Source organism: Heterodontus francisci, chromosome 4 (assembly GCF_036365525.1).
Source record: "Heterodontus francisci isolate sHetFra1 chromosome 4, sHetFra1.hap1, whole genome shotgun sequence".
Lineage (NCBI taxonomy): Eukaryota > Metazoa > Chordata > Chondrichthyes > Heterodontiformes > Heterodontidae > Heterodontus > Heterodontus francisci.
The window spans coordinates 51,951,063-51,973,089 of record NC_090374.1 but is presented as its reverse complement, the minus strand read 5'-3'; the positions used below and the strand labels follow the sequence as shown (position 1 = coordinate 51,973,089).

General features: G+C 46.2%; 1 protein-coding gene across 1 annotated transcript in view; it reads right to left on the bottom strand.

The window, feature by feature from the left end:
• Window positions 1–22,027, bottom strand: part of LOC137369021 (soluble lamin-associated protein of 75 kDa-like) — a 310,867-nt gene that overhangs the window by 190,514 nt on the left and 98,326 nt on the right. The window contains exon 3 of the mRNA XM_068029510.1: window positions 12,287–12,440. Coding sequence (XP_067885611.1) covers window positions 12,287–12,343 — 57 coding nt within the window. The 5' untranslated portion in view covers window positions 12,344–12,440. The remainder of the gene's footprint in view (window positions 1–12,286; window positions 12,441–22,027) is intronic.

Below are 22,027 nucleotides of genomic sequence, written 5' to 3'. Positions count from 1 at the left end.
CCGTAGAGAACTGGCATGGGCTCAAGGGACAGAATGGCCTGCTACTGTGCCGTAAGTAAATGACTCTTTGACTCTCTCTCCCCCCTCTCTGTCTCTCTCTCTTTCTCCTCCTCTCTGTCTGTCTGGCTCTCTGTCTCCCTCTCATCCCTCTCTCTGTCTCCTTCTCCCCTTTCTCTCCGTCTCCTGCTCCCCCTCTCTCTGTCCCTCTCCATCCCACCCCCCTCTGTATCTCTCCACCCGTTTCTCTCCACCCCGCCATGTCTCCAGTGTTCTCTGCTCCCATTCAGTGTTCCCCACTCTCTCTGTCCCCGCTGTCTCTCTGTCCCCTATGTCTATCTGTCCCCCCCCCAGTTTCTCCCCCCTTTCCGCACCTTTCTCTTTGTCCCCTTTTTTCTCTCTCTCTGCCCCCCTCTATGTCTCTCTGTCCTCTCTCCCTTTGTCCCCCCATCTCTCTCTCTCTCATCTCTCTCTCTCTGTCCCCCCCGCTCTCTGTCCCACCTCTCTCTCTGTCCACCTTTCTCTCTCTCTCTGTCCCCCTCTCTGTCTCTCTGCCCCCCATCTTTCTCTGTCCCTGCCTCTTTCTCTCTCTCTGTCATCCCTCTCTCTCTCTCTCTCTCCCCCCCATCTCTGTCCCCCTCTCTCCCCCGTTCCCCTTTCTCTCTCTCTCTGTTCCCCCCCTCTCTGTTCCCCATCTCTGTGTGTCTCTCCCCCTCTCTCCACCCTCTCTCTTTTCCAATCTGTCTCACACAGTTTCAGAGAGTGGAACACTCAGCAGATGGTTGGTTAATTCTTTTAAAAAAGATCGCTGTCAGTTTCACAGGTGACAGCTGCTGATATCGGGAATAGCCGTTTCCCAATAGAGTTTGTGGCCGGCTTTTTAAAAAAAACAAAGTCAGAACCTGCTAGAAACCCCCGAGTCTGTTGGGAAACCGCTCTTCCCGTTGTCAGCAGCTGTCACCTGTGAAACTGACAGCACAGTAGTTTAAAAGCCAGACTGACAAAGGGAAATTTTTTTATCTCCAGTCACAGTGAGGCTAAGGAAAGGCTCAGGGAACAGTTTACATCCACGGGCAGATGGAAACATTAGGCAGGCCGGATTCTGGCCTGCGGGCCTTATGTTGGACAACCCTATTCTAGAAGTTTCCCCACCATCTTTCCAATGTATGATGACCAAAACAGCATGCAGTACTCCAGCTGTGGCCGAAGTAGTGTTTTTTACAGTCCCAGCATAACCTCCCAGCTCTTATATTCTATGTTCTTGTTTACCTTCAGTGCTTTCTATTTCCCTCCTGGTGTTTGATAAGGTATCTTCCAAAACTCGTTTTCACAGCCACATCTCCTTCCTCAGTGACTGTCTCCGGCTCCGACTTATTCCACGTGGATTCCAACTGCAGTTTCACCCATCATGCTTTGAAACCACCCAGGATCACAGGTATCTCCGAGAAATACAACGTTCCTCGGACTGCTACTCTCGCCGCATCCTGAGATCCACACTCAGTGCTATGCGCCGCCATATGCACACACTGGACCTCTCTCTCCAGCAGCACCGTCTCACCTTATCTCAAAGCTGTTCTACTCCGCAGTTTCATCTCATCTTACGTCTCATCCGACGCATTAACAAAAAACTTTCTTTCTTCCTTTCAGGTGTTAAGGAACGCAAGCTCCAGCAGCTGATGGGGACTAATGCCCCTCCAGATCCTCCTTCCGCTTCACTTCCCTCTGACCCCACCCCTTCTGATCTGACCCCTTGCCGTGTATTCACTATTCCCTCTGACCTCCCCCTCTCTGATGCTGAGCGTTCTGTACTCAGCAAAGGTCTCAGTTTTATCCCCTTACGCCCCCACCTCAATGAATTTCGTGCTCGGCATGACGTTGAGCTCTTCTTCCGTCGCCTCCGCCTCCGGGCTCACTTCTTCGACCAGGAGTCCTCCCCCCGACCAGCAGACCCATTCACCCGCCTCCAGCATTCTCCCTCTACCTGGACCCCTCCCCCCAGCCTCTTACCCGCTCTTGATCTCTTCATTGAAAACTGTCGGCGAGACATTGGTCGTCTCAATTTCTCTGCCCCCCTCACTCACTCTAACCTGTCCCCCTCTGAACTTGAGGCACTCCGTTCTCTCAGGTCTAACCCCGACATGGTCATCAAACCTGCAGACAAGGGTGGTGCTGTTGTTGTATGGCGTACCGACCTCTACCTTGCAGAAGCTCAACGCCAACTCACGGACACTTCTTCCTACCTCCCTCTGGACCATGACCCCACCACCGAACATCAAGCCACCGTCCAAAGGACTGTCACTGACCTCATATCCTCTGGAGATCTTCCCTCTACGGCTTCCAACCTCATAGTCCCACAACCCCGGACAGCCCGCTTCAACCTCCTTCCCAAAATCCACAAACGGGACTGTCCCGGCAGACCCATTGTGTCAGCCTGCTCCTGCCCCACTGAACTTATTTCTTCCTATCTCGACTCTATCTTTTTTCCGCTGGTCCAGTCTCTTCCCACCTACATCCGTGACTCTTCTGACGCCCTACGTCATTTTGACAATTTCCAGTTTCCTGGTCCCAACCGCCTCCTCTTCACTATGGACGTCCAATCGCTCTACACCTCCATCCCCCACCAGGATGGTTTGAGGGCTCTCCGCTTCTTCCTGGAACAGAGGCCCAACCAGTCCCCATCCACCACCACCCTCCTCCGCCTGGCTGAACTTGTTCTCACATTGAACAACTTCTCCTTCAACTCCATGCACTTCCTTCAAGTAAAAGGTGTCGCTATGGGTACCCGCATGGGTCCTAGTTATGCCTGTCTTTTTGTGGGATATGTCGAGCATTCTTTGTTCCAGTCCTACTCAGGCCCCCTCCCCCAACTCTTTTTCCGGTACATTGATGATTGTATCGGTGCCGTTTCCTGCTCCCGCCCCGAACTAGAAAACTTTATCAACTTTGCTTCCAATTTCCACCCTTCTCTCACCTTTACATGGTCCATCTCTGACACTTCCCTTCCCTTCCTCGACTTCTCTGTCTCCATCTCTGGGGATAGGTTGTCTACCAATATCCATTATAAGCCCACTGACTCCCACAGCTACCTCGACTACACTTCTTCACACCCTACCTCCTGTAAGGACTCCATTCCATTCTCCCAGTTTCTCCGTCTCCGACGCATCTGCTCTGATGATGCTACCTTCCATGACGGTGCTTCTGATATGACCTCCTTTTTCCTCAACCGAGGATTTCCCCCCACTGTGGTTGACAGGGCCCTCAACCGTGTCCGACCCATTCCCCGCACCTCTACCCTCACCCCTTCCCCTCCCTCCCAGAACCGTGACAGGGTTCCCCTTGTCCTCACTTTTCATCCCACCAGCCTCCATATCCAAAGGATCATCCTCCGCCATTTTCGCCACCTCCAGCGTGATGCCACTACCAGTCGCATCTTACCCTCCCTTCCCCTGTCAGCATTCCGAAGGGATCGTTCCCTCCGCGACACCCTGGTCCACTCCTCCATTACCCCCACCACCTCGTCCCCGTCCCAGGGCACCTTCCCCTGCAATCGCAGGAGGTGTAATACCTGCCCATTTACCTCCTCTCTCCTCACTATCCCAGGCCCCAAACACTCCTTTCAGGTGAAGCAGCGATTTACTTGTACTTCTTTCAATGAAGTATACTGTATTCGCTGCTCACAGTGTGGTCTCCTCGACATTGGGGAGACCAAGCGCAGACTGGGTGACCGCTTTGCGGAACATCTCCGCTCAGTCCGCAAGCAGGACCCTGAGCTTCCGGTTGCTTGCCATTTCAACACTCCCCCCTGCTCTCATGCTCACATCTCTGTCCTGGGATTGCTGCAGTGTTCCAGTGAACATCAACGCAAGCTCGAGGAACAGCATCTCATCTACCGATTAGGCACACTACAGCCTGCCGGACTGAACATTGAGTTCAATAATTTCAGAGCATGACAGCCCCCCATTTTACTTTCATTTTTAGTTATTTTTTCTTCCTTTTTACATTTTTTACAATCTTTTTTTGCATTTATTTCATTTCATCTTAGTTTGTTCAGTTTGCTTACCCACTGTTTTTTTCAGGTTGTTTTTCTTCAGGTTTGCACTTGCTGCTGTTCAATATTCAGTGTATTCACACCTAATCTGTACTAATGCTTTGTCTTTCAACACACCATTAACATATTGTTTGCCTGTTCTCCGTGACCTTTTGGTCAGCTATGTGGCCTGGTCCAATCTGCACTTTCTCCTTTGTTATCTCTTGCCCAACCCCCACCTCACTTGTTTATAATCTGTGACTTTTCTAATATTTGTCAGTTCCGAAGAAGGGTCACTGACCCGAAACGTTAACTCTGCTTCTCTTTCCACAGATGCTGCCAGACCTGCTGAGTGATTCCAGCATTTCTTGTTTTTGTTTCAGATTTCCAGCATCCGCAGTATTTTGCTTTTATCTTATATTCTATGCCTTGGCCAAGAAAGGCAAGTATCCTGTGTGTCCTCTCGACCACCTTGTCTACCTGTCTAGCCCCCTTCAGGGATCTGTGGACATGCACTGCAAAGTCCCTTTGTTCCTCTACATTTCTCAGTATCCTAACATTTATTGTGCATTCCCTTGCTTTGTTAGCCTTTCCCAAATGTATAGTGTTATAGTATTTTGAAATTGCAATTGCATTGTGCTTTCTGTACTCCAGAGGCTCCTGTAGAACACACATGCTCGCAAAGTGAAACTGAAACAGAGTAAAAGGAGAAACCTTTATGTTCAGCTGCTGCAGTCTTTCTCTCTCTGGCTTTGCCTCATTTCTTACACCAACCTTGGCTAAACCTTACTCAAGTCCCAAAGACATCACAACGGCAATGCGGTAAACAGAAAAAGGATTTTTTTAAATGGGAACATTGCTTTCAGGTATGAAAATTTTGGAAGATTTTTGTCTACTTTCACAGACAGCATTTTAACTTGGAGACTGTTAGAGTGACACACAGGAAGCTGGTGCAGTGTATCTCTCCAAAATAACCAGACAATCAAAAAATATAATGTATAATCTCTGATCACTGCAGGGAAGTAGCTTCTGAAAAGGAACGCGATCCCGGATCCTTTATCACTGCATTGCTGATCCGTATGGTGTTGTCTATGCCCAACCTACCACCTTTTGTTGTCCATTCAGAGCCATCATTCATATCCCCACATTGGCAAAAGTGACTGTGACATTTCGAAGGTGTGATGGCAAGTTTCGCAATCATAGACCACACAAGAAAATGGCTTTGCTTCTACACTATGGAGGTGAAAAATTAGAAGATATCTTTGAGACACTTATGCCTGAGCAAAATTACTACAATTCAGCAAAAAATACACGACAGACCTACTTCACGCCTAAGAAAAACACCATGTGCGAAACCATTATCTTACGACGCATTAAGCAAGAAACAAATGAGACAATTGACCAATTTTGCATGCGTTTGAGGCAACAAGCAACCAGATGTGACTTCAGTGATGCTAAACATGTCGAACAGGAAATCAAAACACAAATAATCGAAGGCTGTCTTTCCAGTCAACTACAGCGAAAAGCACTCGAGAAAGACAGAAAGCTGTCAGAGCTGCTGGAGTCGGCAAGATCACTATCGCTCTCAAAGTCCAGAGCTACTGAAGTTGAGGTCGCTAACGGTAACTACCACAATCCAATTTCAACTCCTGTGAATACTATTCATTGCTCATGTGCCAAGAAACCACCTGCAAAGCAACACCAGCCATTTCACAGACAGAGCTGCAACTTATCCAAAGAATGTTTCCACTGTGTTGGTGCTTTCCCACACTGGACAGAGTGTCCTGCTACTGGTAAACAGTGCAAAGCTTGTGGAAAACCCAACCACTTTGCTTGTGTTTGTCGCTGATCAGCAAAATCAACTACTAAGACCAATACAAACAGAAGGGTGCCATATATGCATATCACAGGTAAAAGTTGAGAGAATGTAGCTAATGTAGAGGTGGATGACCCTGAACATACTTTTGTCCTCTTTCTCAGACACTTGGACGTTGCTTGGACGTAGATGCTCTCATAGACACAGGAGCATCTGCCAATGTCATGGGGGCAAAATATTCAACCAACTTCAGGATTGCCCCATTCTCTGCAAACCAGGGAATATGAAAATTTTCCCTTAAAACATTAACAAACCACTGAAAATTCTCTGAACTTTTGAAATGCCAGTCTCATTCAAAGACACTAGAACGAAAGCTCTATTCTATGTCATATCAGGAGAATGTGACAGGCTTATCAGTTTCCACACAGCAACAGATCTGCACATGATTGCAGTCACATACTCCTTATTCCTTCACCTAACAAAAACATTCCAGAACCGTATGCTGATCGCTTCACTGGTATCAGTGAGCTGAAAGGTGTTACGTGCAAGCTGCTGGTAGACCCTAATGTGCTCCCAGTTGCACATCAACAGATTTCATGTCAGGAAACAGACAGTGAAGGAACTTCAATGCCTACTTGACCTTGACATTATTGAGAAAGTTGGGGATGAGCCTACCCCTTGGGTCTCACCCATACAAGTTGTCAAGAAACCCAAGAGCGAGAACCAGCTTAGAATCTGTGTTGATATGCAATCATCAAAGCAAGCCACACAACGAGAAAGACACTCGACACTGGCAATAGATGACATCATAGAGAAAGTGAATGGTGCTAAACACTTTGCTAAATTTGACATCAATGCAGGCTATCATCAAATTGAGCTTGCAGAAGAATCCAGATATCTTACTGTATTCGTTATTCACATTGGATTTTTCCAATACAAGAGGCTCAACTTTGGAGTCAGCTCAGCAGCTGAGGTATTTCAGTACTCGATTCAATCTGCACTTCAAGGACTTAAAGACACACTGAAAATCAGTGATGACATTCTCATCTATGGCCGCACCGAAAGTGAACTCAAGTCATGCCTACATGCGTGCCTACAACATTTCAGAGAATATAACCTCACCTTTAACAAAGACAAGTGCTTATTCAATGCAATCAGAATTGAGTTCTTCAGTCATGTGTTCAGTGGTGAAGGATTATCACCAGATCCACGGAAAGTTGAAGCCATTGCAAACACTGCGGAACCTATAAACATACATGAAGTCCGGAGTCCGCAAGGATTCGTCACGGACTGTAGTCGCTTCATTCCTGACCTTGATACGCTATCTGCCCCCCTACACAATCTGACAAAAGAGACCACCAAATGGGAATGGGCTAAATCACACAAACAGGTGGTACACCAGATCAATGACGTTTGTCAGTGAGTTGCACATATGTCTATTTCGACCTTGTGAAAACCATTCAGCTAGTTATGGATGAAAGCCCGGTTGGCATGGGGGTGCAGTTCTCATGAATAAGGACAAGACAGATAACTTATCAATCATTGCGATGGCAAACAGATCATGAACACCTGTAGAGCAAAGTTATTCACAGAGAGAAGCCCTCTCAAATCACATGGGGTATCTTACAATTTCATCTGTAGTTATATGGAAGCAAGTTTAAAGTAATAACCGATCATAGACCACTAGTGAGCTTGTTCAACAATCCACATAGCAAACCACCCACTCAAATAGAACGTTGAACAAGAATATGAGTTCCATGTTAAGTATCAGCCAGGCAAACTCAACCCAGCAGACTATCCTTCGTGACATCCATTGCCGACAGTCAGTCCTAGTAGTTGTGAGGAAAAGGTTGCTGAACAACATCTAAACTATGTAAGCACGTAGTGGCAAAGTCACTAAAACCAGCTGACATCAAAGCAACAACAAAACAAGATGAAGCTTTGCAACTATATATGATGGCTATGGAATCTTGAAACTGGAAAAATGTGATCGAGAAATCGTCTACAAACGAAATCATTCACACACTACAAGGTCCACAATGTATGAAATGAGCTCACCGTTACAACCACATCTGATATTGTATTACGCAACAACTGTATTGTCATTCCACACTCATTGAGGGACTGTATTGTCAATATAGCACGTGAAGGACACCAGGGAATAGTTAAAACCAAACACCTCCCTAAGGAAAAGTTATGGTTCCCAGAAATTGACCGTATGGTAGAGCACAAAATCATTGTTTGCCATGGAAAGCGACCACAATGTCAAATCTTCATGATCCTGTCAAGATGTCTGAACTACCTCCAAGACCATGGATTGAAGTCAGCATTAACTTTGCAGATTTGCCCACAGAAGAACACTTGCTTATTGTCACTGACGACTACAGCAGATTCTCAATCGTAGAATTAGCTATGTCAACTTCAATGAAAGTAGTCATCCCAAAGGTTGACCAGATCTTTACTTTGTTTGGAATCCCTCAAATGGTAAGAAGTGACAATGGATCCCAGTTCAACAGCAATGAGCTCAGCAAATTTGCAAACTACCTAGAATTCACTCATAGGAAAATCACACTCAGTTAGCCAAGAGCTAATGGTGAAGTCATGCAAACCTTGAAAAACCTTGAAAAAAGTGATACATTCAGCTATAGCTGAGAACAAGTCAAGGATGCAAGAACTATATCACTTTCTTCGTAATTATAGTGACATGTCACTTGACTACTGGAAAACATCCAGCTACACTCATCTTTGTACACCCTATGCACACACGTCCACCTGAGCTACCTTGTGGAGCTAATGATCAACATGTATGTGAATGCAATCGAGAACGTAAGGATTGAATGAAGGTAAATGCAGAGGGAAATATGAAATTGAGAGCTACACTGCTAAAGCCAGGTGATAAAGTACTTGTGAAATGTGATGGGCATATTGGGAAAGCAAACAAGTCCTGATTTCATCCAACCATTTGTCGTGGCCAAAACAAATGGATCAATGATCACTGCTAAGTGCGGTTCACAAATCATCACGAGAAATGTATCATTCTTCAAAGCACCGAAACAAAACTCGCAAGCATTGAATCTGATTCTGACATAGACACCTCAGATAAAGAATGAGTCAAATGAGACTACACCTGATGTCAGACGATATCCTACTCATGAGAGAAAACGCCCACCATACTCAAGTGACTATGTTACGAAATGAACTATTTATGTTTAATTTTATCGTTTACATTTTAAGAACCCAAACATTGAAACATGCTATGTCTCTATTTACTAAGAAGGGGAGGGTTGTTATGTTGTAATATTTTGAAATTACAGTTGCATTGTGCCTTGTGTACTCCAGAGGCTGCTGTAGAACACACATGCTAGCTAAACTAAAACAGACAGAATAAAAGAAGAAGCCTTTATGTTCAACTGCTGCAGTTTTTGTCTCTCTGTCTTTGACCCATATCTTACAGCAACCTCGGCTAAACCTCACTCAAGCCCCGAGGACATCACAAAATGCATTACCACACACTTCTCAGGATTGAACTTCATTCGCCACTGTTCCGCCCATCTGACTAGTTCATTGATATCTTCCTGCAGTCTACAGCTTTCCTTTTCATTATCATTCTTCATTATCAACCACAATCATCTGCAAACTTGTTAATTGTACCTCCTACACTCAAGTCCAAATCATTGATATATATCACAAAAAGCAAGGGACCTAGCACTGACCCCTGCGGAATCCCACTGGAAACAGTCTTCCAGTCATTAAAACTTTGCTTCCTGCCTCTGAGCCAATTTTGAATCCAACTTGCCCCTTTGCCTTGGATCCCATGGGCTTTTACTTTTGTAACATGTCTCCCATGTGGGACCCTATCAAAAGCTTTGCTAAAATCCATATAGACTACATCAAATGCACTACTGTCATCAACCCTCCCTTGTTATCTCTTCTAAAAATTCAATCATGTTCATCAGACATGACCTTCCCTTAACAAATTCGTGTTGTCTTTGACTAATCTGTGTCTTTCTAAATGAAGAAAATGAAGTTGCAGGCACTTAGTTTTGAGGGAAGGGAATGCTCAGAGCCAGGACAGTTTATCCATTACTGCTTTCCACCATCATTCGATTGCTCTGTACACACATCCACTTTATCAGCAAAAACACGACAGCCCTACTTGTATTTGGTATTCACTGATTTAGGACATTCAGTACCAGAAATGTACACAAGGGGTCGCCAAAACACATTTAATGGTGTCAAACAGAAGGGGAACTCAGACCAGTTACGATTTAACGCAATGAAGCAACAAACCACTTTAAGCATGGAACACCTTCAGCTGATTTTACAGGAGTAGAAATTTTTGACCAAATGCTCTTCCAGAGTGCAACCAGCAGGTCTCTCCGCAGACAAGTAAACAGCATCTAACAGAAATAAAAACAGAAAATGTAGGTGTGGCAGCACCTGTTCGAGGCAGATTAAATTGCGGCTTTCAAAAGGGAATTGGAGAGAGAAACAGAGTTAAGATTTCAGTTCGATGACCTTTCATCAGCATCTAGCTGAAGCTGTAGTAACAGTCCTAACGATGTAATAGAATCATAGAATGGTTACAGCACAGAAGGAGGCCGTTCGGCCCATTGTTGCTCTCTGCAAGAGCAATCAGCTAGTCTCACTCCCCAGCCCTTTCACCATTGCCCTGCAAAATTTTCTCTTCAACTGCTTATCCAATTCCCTTTTGAAAGCCACAATTGAATTTGCCTCCACTGCACTCTCAGGCAGTGCATTCAAGATCTTAACCACTCATTATGTGAGAGTCACATGTTTCTTACATTACAACAGTTCACTTCAAAAGTACTTTGTTGGCTGTAAAGAGTTTTGCAACATCCTGAGGTTGTGAAAGACCTTATAGAAATGGAAGTTTTTCTTACTTTGTTATCAGCAGCCTGCATAGTGTGACTTACCGATGATAGTGCTCTATATAAACATAGGTGTGTCACAGAAGGGATTTGGAGGTATTTCTTTCAAATATTTTCTCTACGAGTTACATCCTGCCCTCTCCATGCTCAACCCCAAATCTCTCAATTTTCATTGATTCCTCCGACCTCCAATTCTTTATATTTGCTGCATCTAAATATGTGATTTCTCAATAGATTCATTTGATCAGTGTAAAAAGTGAACTGACATTCAAAATGGCAGCTCTCAGCATTAACTATTTACTGTGTTAAATAAAGCTTGTATGATCTTATTAAATTCTAATTTTTCATAAGATAAACGCCCTTTTATGAAGTTGTAAAAACAGATCTGATGAAAGGCACACATCCGAAAAGTCACAGTCTCTTTTCCCTTCACGGGTGCTGACTGACCTACTGTTTATTTCAAGCATTTCCTGCCTTTAAATCCTAATTTTCCATTTTTATTTCAGATTTTCCAGCTTCTCCTTTTGATGGTGATTTAAAGGAGCACATGGGACGCTGTAGCTTTGTTTTTGAAATGTGGTTTCTAAGCCTTCAGTGTAGATTTTTCTGTTGCCCCTGCTTTGATCACCTACTTACTTGACGAGAGGCTTTCATGCCAGGCTCCAGCATGGCTACATTCTGCTTTGGTTCTAGAAATTCTGGCAATGGGCATCCCACTGGAAATCCTGCTATATTTGTGATTGGCACAGCAAGTGAAGAATGAGCAATTAGAGGAGCCCAGGCAGGAGATGTCGCAGCACAGGAGTGAGCCACCAACTGTAAACACAGACAGAGGCTCACTTGCCTGGATTTATTTAGGGAACTCTGTATGCATAGGCTCTGATTCACCTGAGTGGCAGTAACACAGTTGTGCCACCTGTTCTAATACAACCTGCAGCTGAACCACTCTACAGGCTGGCACCGTGAATGCCGGCGGATCAAAAGGTCACTTCACCCCTTTCCTGTTAATGCTTCAGGTTTAATTCAGGCTTACACGGCACTGTTGTCCCAATGGAGTGCTGCATTGTTGGAGGTGCCACCTTTTAGATAAGATGTGAAACCAAGGCCCGGTAAGTCTGCTCAAGTGGACGTAAAAGATCTCATGGCACTATTTTGAAGAAAAGCGAGGAAGTTACCCCTGGTGTCCTGGCCAATATTTATCCCTCAAGCAACATCATTAAGAACAGATGATCTGTTTGCGGGGACATCTGCAAATCGGTTTCACAGTTCATACAACAGCAACTTCACTTCTAAAGAACTTAATTGGCTTTAAAGTATTTTGAAACTACTGAGGTTATAAAAGACATTAAATAAACAGAAGATTATTCATTGCTCTCCGATTGTCCGTACAAACATAGTTGCAGTCATTAGAGGAATTCCCCTTTGAGTCATATCCTGCCTTCTCCACTTCCCCAAATCTCTAAATTTTGCTTATAACTCCTTCCCTGTCCTGAGATTGTGAAAGGCACATTCTCACGCAGAGTGTACTCTGGATTGTTAAGCATGGCCACCCACCTCATGAGTATAATGTTCACATTCTCTGCCATAAAACGGGATGGTCAGGTGATGCATCTGTCTGTCGTCTGGCTGCAAACTTCATTTTGTGCCTCCACATTGGACTTTTGTTTCACTTCATTTCAGCCTTTTATTTTCCTCTCTTTTTCATCAGCTTTGGCAAAAAACAGATAATGGGTCAAAATACCTCTTGAGCCCCTCCCCCACCCTACACTGCTCCTTACCTTTGAGTAACTCTTTTCCACTAAATTTCACCTAACGCATCATTTGACAGCTTCTCCCTACCCACTCCCCCCCACTCACCCCCATCCACCCCCCACACCCACTGCACCCTCCCACACTCCAAATTAGGCCAACTCTCCCACACAATGCCAAGGCCACACAAGGCGCTATGAATAGTTATACAAATAAGCTGACCTAGGAAAACTATGTGCATTTAGTTCAATGTACTCCTGGCTTGCTTTGCATTAGCACTTACTCATTCCCCACTAGACCCCACCAGGATGGGAAAATACACCCTACTATCCACAAAACCACTCCAATTCTCAGCTGATGCCCAGATAGAGGATTTTCTTCCAAGTGGACACTGGATTTATTTCAGAAGAGCAAACAAACCCTGACTGGTTTTTCTTTTTTTTCCTGTAGGAATGCTGAGGTTAGCACTCAGCACAGAAGAGGATTTAAACCTGAGACCTTTCTGGGCTGCATGGCTAAGTTCTATATTAGTGGTTCATTTAGTAAGTGTTTTCATTTTGCAAGGGTATGAAATTCCCATGTCAGAGGTCACGCTGACCTCGGCATCGGTTGACGCCAGAGAGACTGGATGAGCACGCTACACGGAAGCTTCCACAAATGCTGCTCTCTATAAAATGGGTCTCACAACAATTCTCCTTACAGATTTCTCTCTGTCTGTTCTAAGGTAAGCGAGTGAATGCTGGGCCCCTTTCATATCCTGCAATTAGCAACTTACATAAAATTACATAGAATTTACAGCACAGAAACTGGCTATTCGGCTCAACGCGTAGAAGACAGGGAAAGAGATAGAGAAAGGGAGAGACAGGAGAAAGAGAGAGAGAGGCAGGAGAGGGAGAAAGAGAGAGCCTTCCAAGAGGAACATGAAGAGAAAGAAATACAAGAGAAAGAACAAGAGAGAAAGGAGAGAGAGAGAGAGAAAGAATATTCCAGAAATAATGCAAAGAAAGAGAGGTAAGGCAGCTTTTTTTTTTATTCATTCAGGGATGTGGGCATCACTGGCCAGGCCAGCATTTATTGCCCATCCCTAATTGCCCTTGAGAAGGTAGTGGTGAGCTGCCTTCTTGAACTGCTGCAGTCCATTTGGGGTAGGTACACCCACAGGGCTGGTAGGAAGGGAGTTCCAGGATTTTGACCCAGCGACAGTGAAGGAATGGCGATATAGTTCCAAGTCAGGATGGTGTGTGACTTGGAGGGGAACTTGCAGGTGGTGGTGTTCCCATGTATTTGCTGCACTTGTCCTTCTTGTTGGTAGAGGTCATGGGCTTGAGTTAGCTAGAGGGCGTGGCAGAGTAATCATAGTGAAAGCATGGCCAATATGGAGGAGCAATTTCAGGGCTGGGTACAAGATTGCTAAAACTCACTCAATTAGTTCCAAAATTCAATGAGGAAGATGTGGAGGCATTTTTCGTGTCTGCGACAAACTGTAAAGGCAGCTAAAGTGGCCAGCTGAGACCTGGTCTCTTTTACTGCAAAGCAAACTAACTGGAAAAGCCCATGAGGTTTATTCCTTGTTTATTCCAGATGAGAATTCATCAAATTCTGAACTGACCAAAAATGCTATCCTCGGGGCATATGAATTAGTACCTGAAGCCTATCGCCAAAAGTTTAGAACCCTCAAAAAACATGCCAATCAAACTTATCTGGAGTTTGGAAAAAGTAAGCAGCTGGCTTTTGACCAGTGGCTGAGGGCTTTATAAATACAATTCAGCTTTGAGACTCTCAGAGAAGTAATCCTGTTAGAGGAATTTAAAAACTCTCTCCCATTCTCAATAAAAACTCATGTAGAGGAGCAGCAGGTTCAAGGAGCCCGGCAAGTGGCTATTCTAGCCGATGAGTTTGCTTTAATTTATAAGTCGGTTTCCCAGGGCAGAACTCTTCCTAATCACTCCCACAAATCCAAAAAGGACTAAGGGTGGGAAGGTGATATCCGTCCAGGTAGTCCTGGAAGAGAAAGGAAAGCAGGAGACACAGGGGACCCTCCTCCAGCCAAAAAGGAAGGTGCTGTGAACAAAAGTGAGACCCGGAGACATGTGTGCTTCCATTGTAATAAGGCAGGGTATTTAAAAGTAGACTGCTGGAAACTAAAGGGGAAACTGGTAGGGTGAATTAGGGCACACCCACTCAGTGCAGACGGGAACCTGATGCAAAGCGCAGAACAAGCTGTGGCTTTAACTGCAGTAAGAGTGCAACCCAGGAAGCTTACTACGGCCAGTGCAGGAAAAGTTAATAGGTTAATAGGTTAATAGATTATCAGGGTTTTGTATTTGAAGGGAAAGTAACCCCATATCCCTCGAGTGGGCCGAGCAAGCCCATACTGACTCTCAGGGACACAGGTGCCACCAGATCCCTTTTACTGGGAAAAGGCCTGACCTTTCCCCCAGAGAGTGCAGTGAACACCAGAATGGTGGTGAATGGTATTGGAGGGCAGTGTATGCCTGTGCCTGTACACTGGGTGCACCTGGAGTGCGACCTAGTTTCGGGACCGGTAACCATAGGGATTGTCCCTAGTTTGTCTGTGGATGGGGTTGACCTGCTCCTAGGTAATGATCTGGTTTGGGTGAAGGTCGTAGTGCCCCCCATAGTGAAAGAAAGACCGCAGGAGGTGAGAGAGACAGGGCAGTGGCAGGAGACGGTCTCCTTCAGAGTCCTTGAACGTGTAATGGATCAGGCCATGATCAAACCAGCTCCCCCAGAGGAGACTGCATTGGCACTGCAGGCAAATGACCATGAGGTCTGCCTGTCCGAGACTTTCTTTGGAAAGTTAGGAGACCCAGTGGGCGGCACAGTGGCGCAGCGGTTAGCACCGCAGCCTCACAGCTCCAGCGACCCGGGTTCAATTCTGGGTACTGCCTGTGTGGAGTTTGCAAGTTCTCCCTGTGTCTGCGTGGGTTTCCTCCAGGTGCTCCGGTTTCCTCCCACATGCCAAAGACTTGCAGGTTGATAGGTTAATTGGCCATTATAAATTGCCCCTAGTATAGGTAGGTGGTAGGGAAATATAGGTACAGATTGGGATGTGGTAGGAATATGGGATTAGTGTAGGATTAGTATAAATGGGTGGTTGATGGTCGGCACAGACTCGGTGGGCCAAAGGGCCTGTTTCAGTGCTGTATCTCTAAACTAAATTATATGGATTTTCCCTAGATGAGGCTCTGCGAGCTGACCCATATATTACGAGAGTTAGCACAGGCTGCCCAGTCTGAAAGTGAAGCAGAGGGAGTCCCTGATTGCTACTATTTAAAGAATGAGGTACTGATGAGGAAATGGAGTTCCCCTCACAGACCTGAGGGCAAGGAGTGGACAGTAGTTCACCAATTAGTGATGCCACAGAGGTACCGGAGAGAAATATTAAGAAGGACCCACGAGACTGCAGTAGCTGTACATGTCGGTATACAAAAGGCCAAAGCCCGCATAAGACAGCAGTTTGACTGTATAAAACAAAGATGTGGTGGAATACTGCAGGAGTTGCCACATATGCCAGGTTAAGAGGAAACCCCAACCTACAGTGAAACCTGAACGCCTAAGTCCTGTACCAGTGTTAGGAGGACCCTCTAGCAGAGGGCTAGTGAACTGTAAGGGACCCCTGCCGAGAACAAAAGAGGACAGGCAAGAACATGGCTGGCAAAAATTTAGAAAAAGAAGGGAAAAAGTGACCCAGAGGGCAGGTTAAAGGAAGTCCGGGAAGAATCCCCGATGAAAACCCCTACTGTCTGGTCTACCAACCCCCAAAAATGTGAAAAGTTAGATCCCACATCCTCCTCTGTAAATGCAGACCCACCAGAATTGCGAACATCATTTACAGGAACCTGCAGAAACAAAGAGAGACCTCTGGGGGCACAGAAACCGTGAGGGTGATGCCTCACCTAGTCGAAGTGTCACAGGAGAGTTCAGTTAAGTCTACACAAATGCCTGCAGGTAGGAGTGTCCCAGAGAACAAAGAGGAGAGTAACAAAGACTCCTCCCTCACAGTTAGAGGAAAAGGGAACCACCTATCCCCTGAAGTCAAAAGTCTTTGTAAAGCAGCCCTGGCACCCAGAACAGACCATTTTTAATAAGCTTTAAGATTGGCGAGTGAATGGAAATGAATGAGAGAAATGCATGGTTTTTCTTTCTGTATCTTATATTTCTTTCAAACTCTGTAATAAAATGTGTCTTTCTTTTCAAATCACATTTCATTCCCCTGGGTGTGGAGGTGTCAGGCAAGCTCCCCACCTGCCAAGACTGAGGCACACACTATTTCGCCACATGAACATTAAAACTTACAATTGCATGCCCCTGACTGGGAAGACATTTGCATAGTACCAGACAATGTTGAAACAAAGGAACCAGTCCCCGCCCCAATACACAGAAGTGGCCTGGTCAAACCAGTTGGTCACGTGATCATCTGCTGGCCAACTAGGGGAGTTTAAACAAAAACAAGAAATGCTGGATTCACTCAGCAGGTCTGGCAGCATCTGTGGAAAGAGAAGCAGAGTTAACGTTTCGGGTCAGTGACCCTTCTTCGGAACTGACAAATATTAGAAAAGTCACAGATTATAAACAAGTGAGGTGGGGGTTGGGCAAGAGATAACAAAGGAGAAGGTGCAGATTGGACCAGGCCACATAGCTGACCAAAAGGTCACGGAGCAAAGGCAAACAATATGTTAATGGTGTGTTGAAAGACAAAGCATTAGTACAGATTAGGTGTGAATATACTGAATATTGAACAGCAGCAAGTGCAAACCTGAAGAAAAACAACCTGAAAAAAACAGTGGGTGAGCAAACTGAACAAACTAAGATGAAATGAAATAAATGCAAAAAAAGATTGTAAAAAATGTAAAAAGGAATGTAAAAAAAGAAGGAAGAAAAAATAACTAAAAATGACTAAAAATGAAAGTAAAGTGGGGGGCTGTCATGCTCTGAAATTATTGAACTCAATGTTCAGTCCGGCAGGCTGTAGTGTGCCTAATCGGTAGATGAGATGCTGTTCCTCGAGCTTGCGTTGATGTTCACTGGAACACTGCAGCAATCCCAGGACAGAGATGTGAGCATGAGAGCATGGGGGAGTGTTGAAATGGCAAGCGACCGGAAGCTCAGGGTCCTGCTTGCGGACTGAGCGGAGATGTTCCGCAAAGCGGTCACCCAGTCTGCGATTGGTCTCCCCAATGTCGAGGAGACCACACTGTGAGCAGCGAATACAGTATACTACATTGAAAGAAGTACAAGTAAACCGCTGCTTCACCTGAAAGGAGTGTTTGGGGCCTGGGATAGTGAGGAGAGAGGAGGTAAATGGGCAGGTATTACACCTCCTGCGATTGCAAGGGAAGGTGCCCTGGGACGGGGACGAGGTGGTGGGGGTAATGGAGGAGTGGACCAGGGTGTCGCGGAGGGAACGATCCCTTCGGAATGCTGACAGGGGAAGGGAGGGTAAGATGCGACTGGTAGTGGCATCACGCTGGAGGTGGCGAAAATGGCGGAGGATGATCCTTTGGATATGGAGGCTGGTGGGATGAAAAGTGAGGACAAGGGGAACCCTGTCACGGTTCTGGGAGGGAGGGGAAGGGGTGAGGGTAGAGGTGCGGGGAATGGGTCGGACACGGTTGAGGGCCCTGTCAACCACAGTGGGGGGAAATCCTCGGTTGAGGAAAAAGGAGGTCATATCAGAAGCACCGTCATGGAAGGTAGCATCATCAGAGCAGATGCGTCGGAGACGGAGAAACTGGGAGAATGGAATGGAGTCCTTACAGGAGGTAGGGTGTGAAGAAATGTAGTCGAGGTAGCTGTGGGAGTCAGTGGGCTTATAATGGATATTGGTAGACAACCTATCCCCAGAGATGGAGACAGAGAAGTTGAGGAAGGGAAGGGAAGTGTCAGAGATGGACCATGTAAAGGTGAGAGAAGGGTGGAAATTGGAAGCAAAGTTGATAAAGTTTTCTAGTTCGGGGCGGGAGCTCTCCGCTTCTTCCTGGAACAGAGGCCCAACCAGTCCCCATCCACCAACACCCTCCTCCGCCTGGCTGAACTTGTTCTCACATTGAACAACTTCTCCTTCAACTCCATGCATTTCCTTCAAGTAAAAGGTGTCGCTATGGGTACCCGCATGGGTCCTAGTTATGCCTGTCTTTTTGTGGGACATGTCGAGCATTCTTTGTTCCAGTCCTACTCAGGCCCCCTCCCCCAACTCTTTTTCCGGTACATTGATGACTGTATCGGTGCCGTTTCCTGCTCCCGCCCCGAACTAGAAAACTTTATCAACTTTGCTTCCAATTTCCACCCTTCTCTCACCTTTACATGGTCCATCTCTGACACTTCCCTTCCCTTCCTCGACTTCTCTGTCTCCATCTCTGGGGATAGGTTGTCTACCAATATCCATTATAAGCCCACTGACTCCCACAGCTACCTCGACTACACTTCTTCACACCCTACCTCCTGTAAGGACTCCATTCCATTCTCCCAGTTTCTCCGTCTCCGACGCATCTGCTCTGATGATGCTACCTTCCATGACGGTGCTTCTGATATGACCTCCTTTTTCCTCAACCGAGGATTTCCCCCCACTGTGGTTGACAGGGCCCTCAACCGTGTCCGACCCATTCCCCGCACTTCTACCCTCACCCCTTCCCCTCCCTCCCAGAACCGTGACAGGGTTCCCCTTGTCCTCACTTTTCATCCCACCAGCCTCCATATCCAAAGGATCATCCTCCGCCATTTTCGCCACCTCCAGCAGGATGCCACTACCAGTCGCATCTTCCCCTCCCTTCCCCTGTCAGCATTCCGAAGGGATCGTTCCCTCCGCGACACCCTGGTCCACTCCTCCATTACCCCCACCACCTCGTCCCCGTCCCAGGGCACCTTCCCTTGCAATCGCAGGAGGTGTAATACCTGCCCATTTACCTCCTCTCTCCTCACTATCCCAGGCCCCAAACACTCCTTTCAGGTGAAGCAGCGGTTTACTTGTACTTCTTTCAATGTAGTATACTGTATTCGCTGCTCACAGTGTGGTCTCCTCGACATTGGGGAGACCAAGCGCAGACTGGGTGACCGCTTTGCGGAACATCTCCGCTCAGTCCGCAAGCAGGACCCTGAGCTTCCGGTCGCTTGCCATTTCAACACTCCCCCATGCTCTCATGCTCACATCTCTGTCCTGGGATTGCTGCAGTGTTCCAGTGAACATCAACGCAAGCTCGAGGAACAGCATCTCATCTACCGATTAGGCACACTACAGCCTGCCGGACTGAACATTGAGTTCAATAATTTCAGAGCATGACAGCCCCCCACTTTACTTTCATTTTTAGTCATTTTTAGTTATTTTTTCTTCCTTCTTTTTTTACATTCCTTTTTACATTTTTTACAATCTTTTTTTGCATTTATTTCATTTCATCTTAGTTTGTTCAGTTTGCTCACCCACTGTTTTTTTCAGGTTGTTTTTCTTCAGGTTTGCACTTGCTGCTGTTCAATATTCAGTATATTCACACCTAATCTGTACTAATGCTTTGTCTTTCAACACACCATTAACATATTGTTTGCCTTTGCTCCGTGACCTTTTGGTCAGCTATGTGGCCTGGTCCAATCTGCACCTTCTCCTTTGTTATCTCTTGCCCAACCCCCACCTCACTTGTTTATAATCTGTGACTTTTCTAATATTTGTCAGTTCCGAAGAAGGGTCACTGACCCGAAACGTTAACTCTGCTTCTCTTTCCACAGATGCTGCCAGACCTGCTGAGTGAATCCAGCATTTCTTGTTTTTGTTTCAGATTTCCAGCATCCGCAGTATTTTGCTTTTATTTTAGGGGAGTTTAAAATTGGATAAACAGAATTTGGACTCAGAGCGCTGTGTGTTCCTGGAACTGAAGCAGAACACTCTCCTGTCTGCCTATTCCCATCTCCTTCCCACGGAACTGAATCTTGTGATAGCACATGAACCTCAAAGACAGAAAAGTCTCCTACGTGAAGAAGGTTTAAGCAAAATACTGGGCCCCAACGAAACACAAGAATTACCTACAAAAGAACAATACCTTGCGCTCGAAGCACAATAACAAGATATAGCCTCAAACTGTTCCACTTTATCTTTTCTTCACTTTTCTGTCCCTATCTGCATGTGTATATCGCATGTGCATACTAGTGTGGGTGTGTCATATATCTGTAGGCGTCAACCATATTAGAGTTTTAGTCTAAGTTTTAATAAATTTCACTTTTCTCCTTTAAAGCTGTGAAAACCTGGTGTGTCGGATTCTTTGCCTTATAATTGGAAAGCTGTGAACAATGATTCACAAAGGGGGAGCGCAAAACACTGTGTTTAAAATTACAATAAGACCAGGTGAAGATAGTAACAGACCCCGAGACACCTTTCTCACCTGATCGTAACCTATTTTTATGACCTCTAGTGTTGGATACCCCACAAGTGAACATTTTTTCTCTCCCCTATTAAACCATTTTAGAATTTTAAAGCCCTCATCAGGTCACCCCTCAGCTTTTGCTTTTCTAGAGAAAAGATTCCTAGCCTGTTCAGCCTTTCCTGATAAGTAAATCGACTCAGTTCAGGTATCATCCTTGTGAATCTCTGTTGTACCTTCACCAATGCCGCTATATCCCTTTTTACAATATGGAGACCAGAACTACCCACAATGCTTCAAGTGTGCTCTAACCACTGTTCATTATAAGCTTAACATAAGTTCTCTGCTTTTCAATTCTCTCAAAATGAACTCTATTGCTTAGTTTGCTTTTTTATGGCATTATTAACCTGCATCATTCTTCTCGTGATTTGTGTACATGTGCTCCTGGATCCTTTTGCTCCTTACCCCATTTAGACTCATAGGGTTGGATTTTATGGGCCCCCTGAGGTGGGGTCAGAGCGGGGTGGGGGGGGGGGGAGTGCCCATAGAATCGCGAAGGGTGGTTGCGAGCAGGGGGGGCCCTTCGCTGCTCTGTCGTTCAGCAATTTTCCTGGGGCTGGATAGGCCGATGATGGCTTTCCCGCTCAGAGGCCAATTGAAGCCCTTAAATGGCCTATTAAAGGCCAATTAAGGACCTCTTTTCCCCACCCCCCCCAACCACTGCTGGAATTTAAACAGCAGCAGGGGGGGCCTCCGCCACATGGGGAGGCCGCCTTGTAAAATAAACCACCCTCCATGCGGGCTTACGGTTGGGGGGGTATGGCGTCCATCCTCCGTGAGCAACCTGTGGCCCACAGAGGGCCCCGGCCTGGAAACAATGAACCTCCCAGGAACCCCCCTCGCTCTGGACTTTGCAACCAGATCCCCACCCCTCCTCACTGGGGCCCTCCGGCCTGGATCCAGAAACCCCGCCTCACTTACCTGAGGTCAGGGTTTCCAGCGCTGGGCCTGGGTCCAAGGCCTCTGGGGTACCGGCAGTGGCCACCATTCCCGGTGGTGCTGCTGATACTGTTGAGCTGCTGGCCCTGTGATTGACCGGCAGCTCTTGGAGGCAGGATCTCTGTCTTTAAAGGGCAGGAGATTCCAGCGCCAGAAACGTTGCCTCCAGCACAATGAAGGA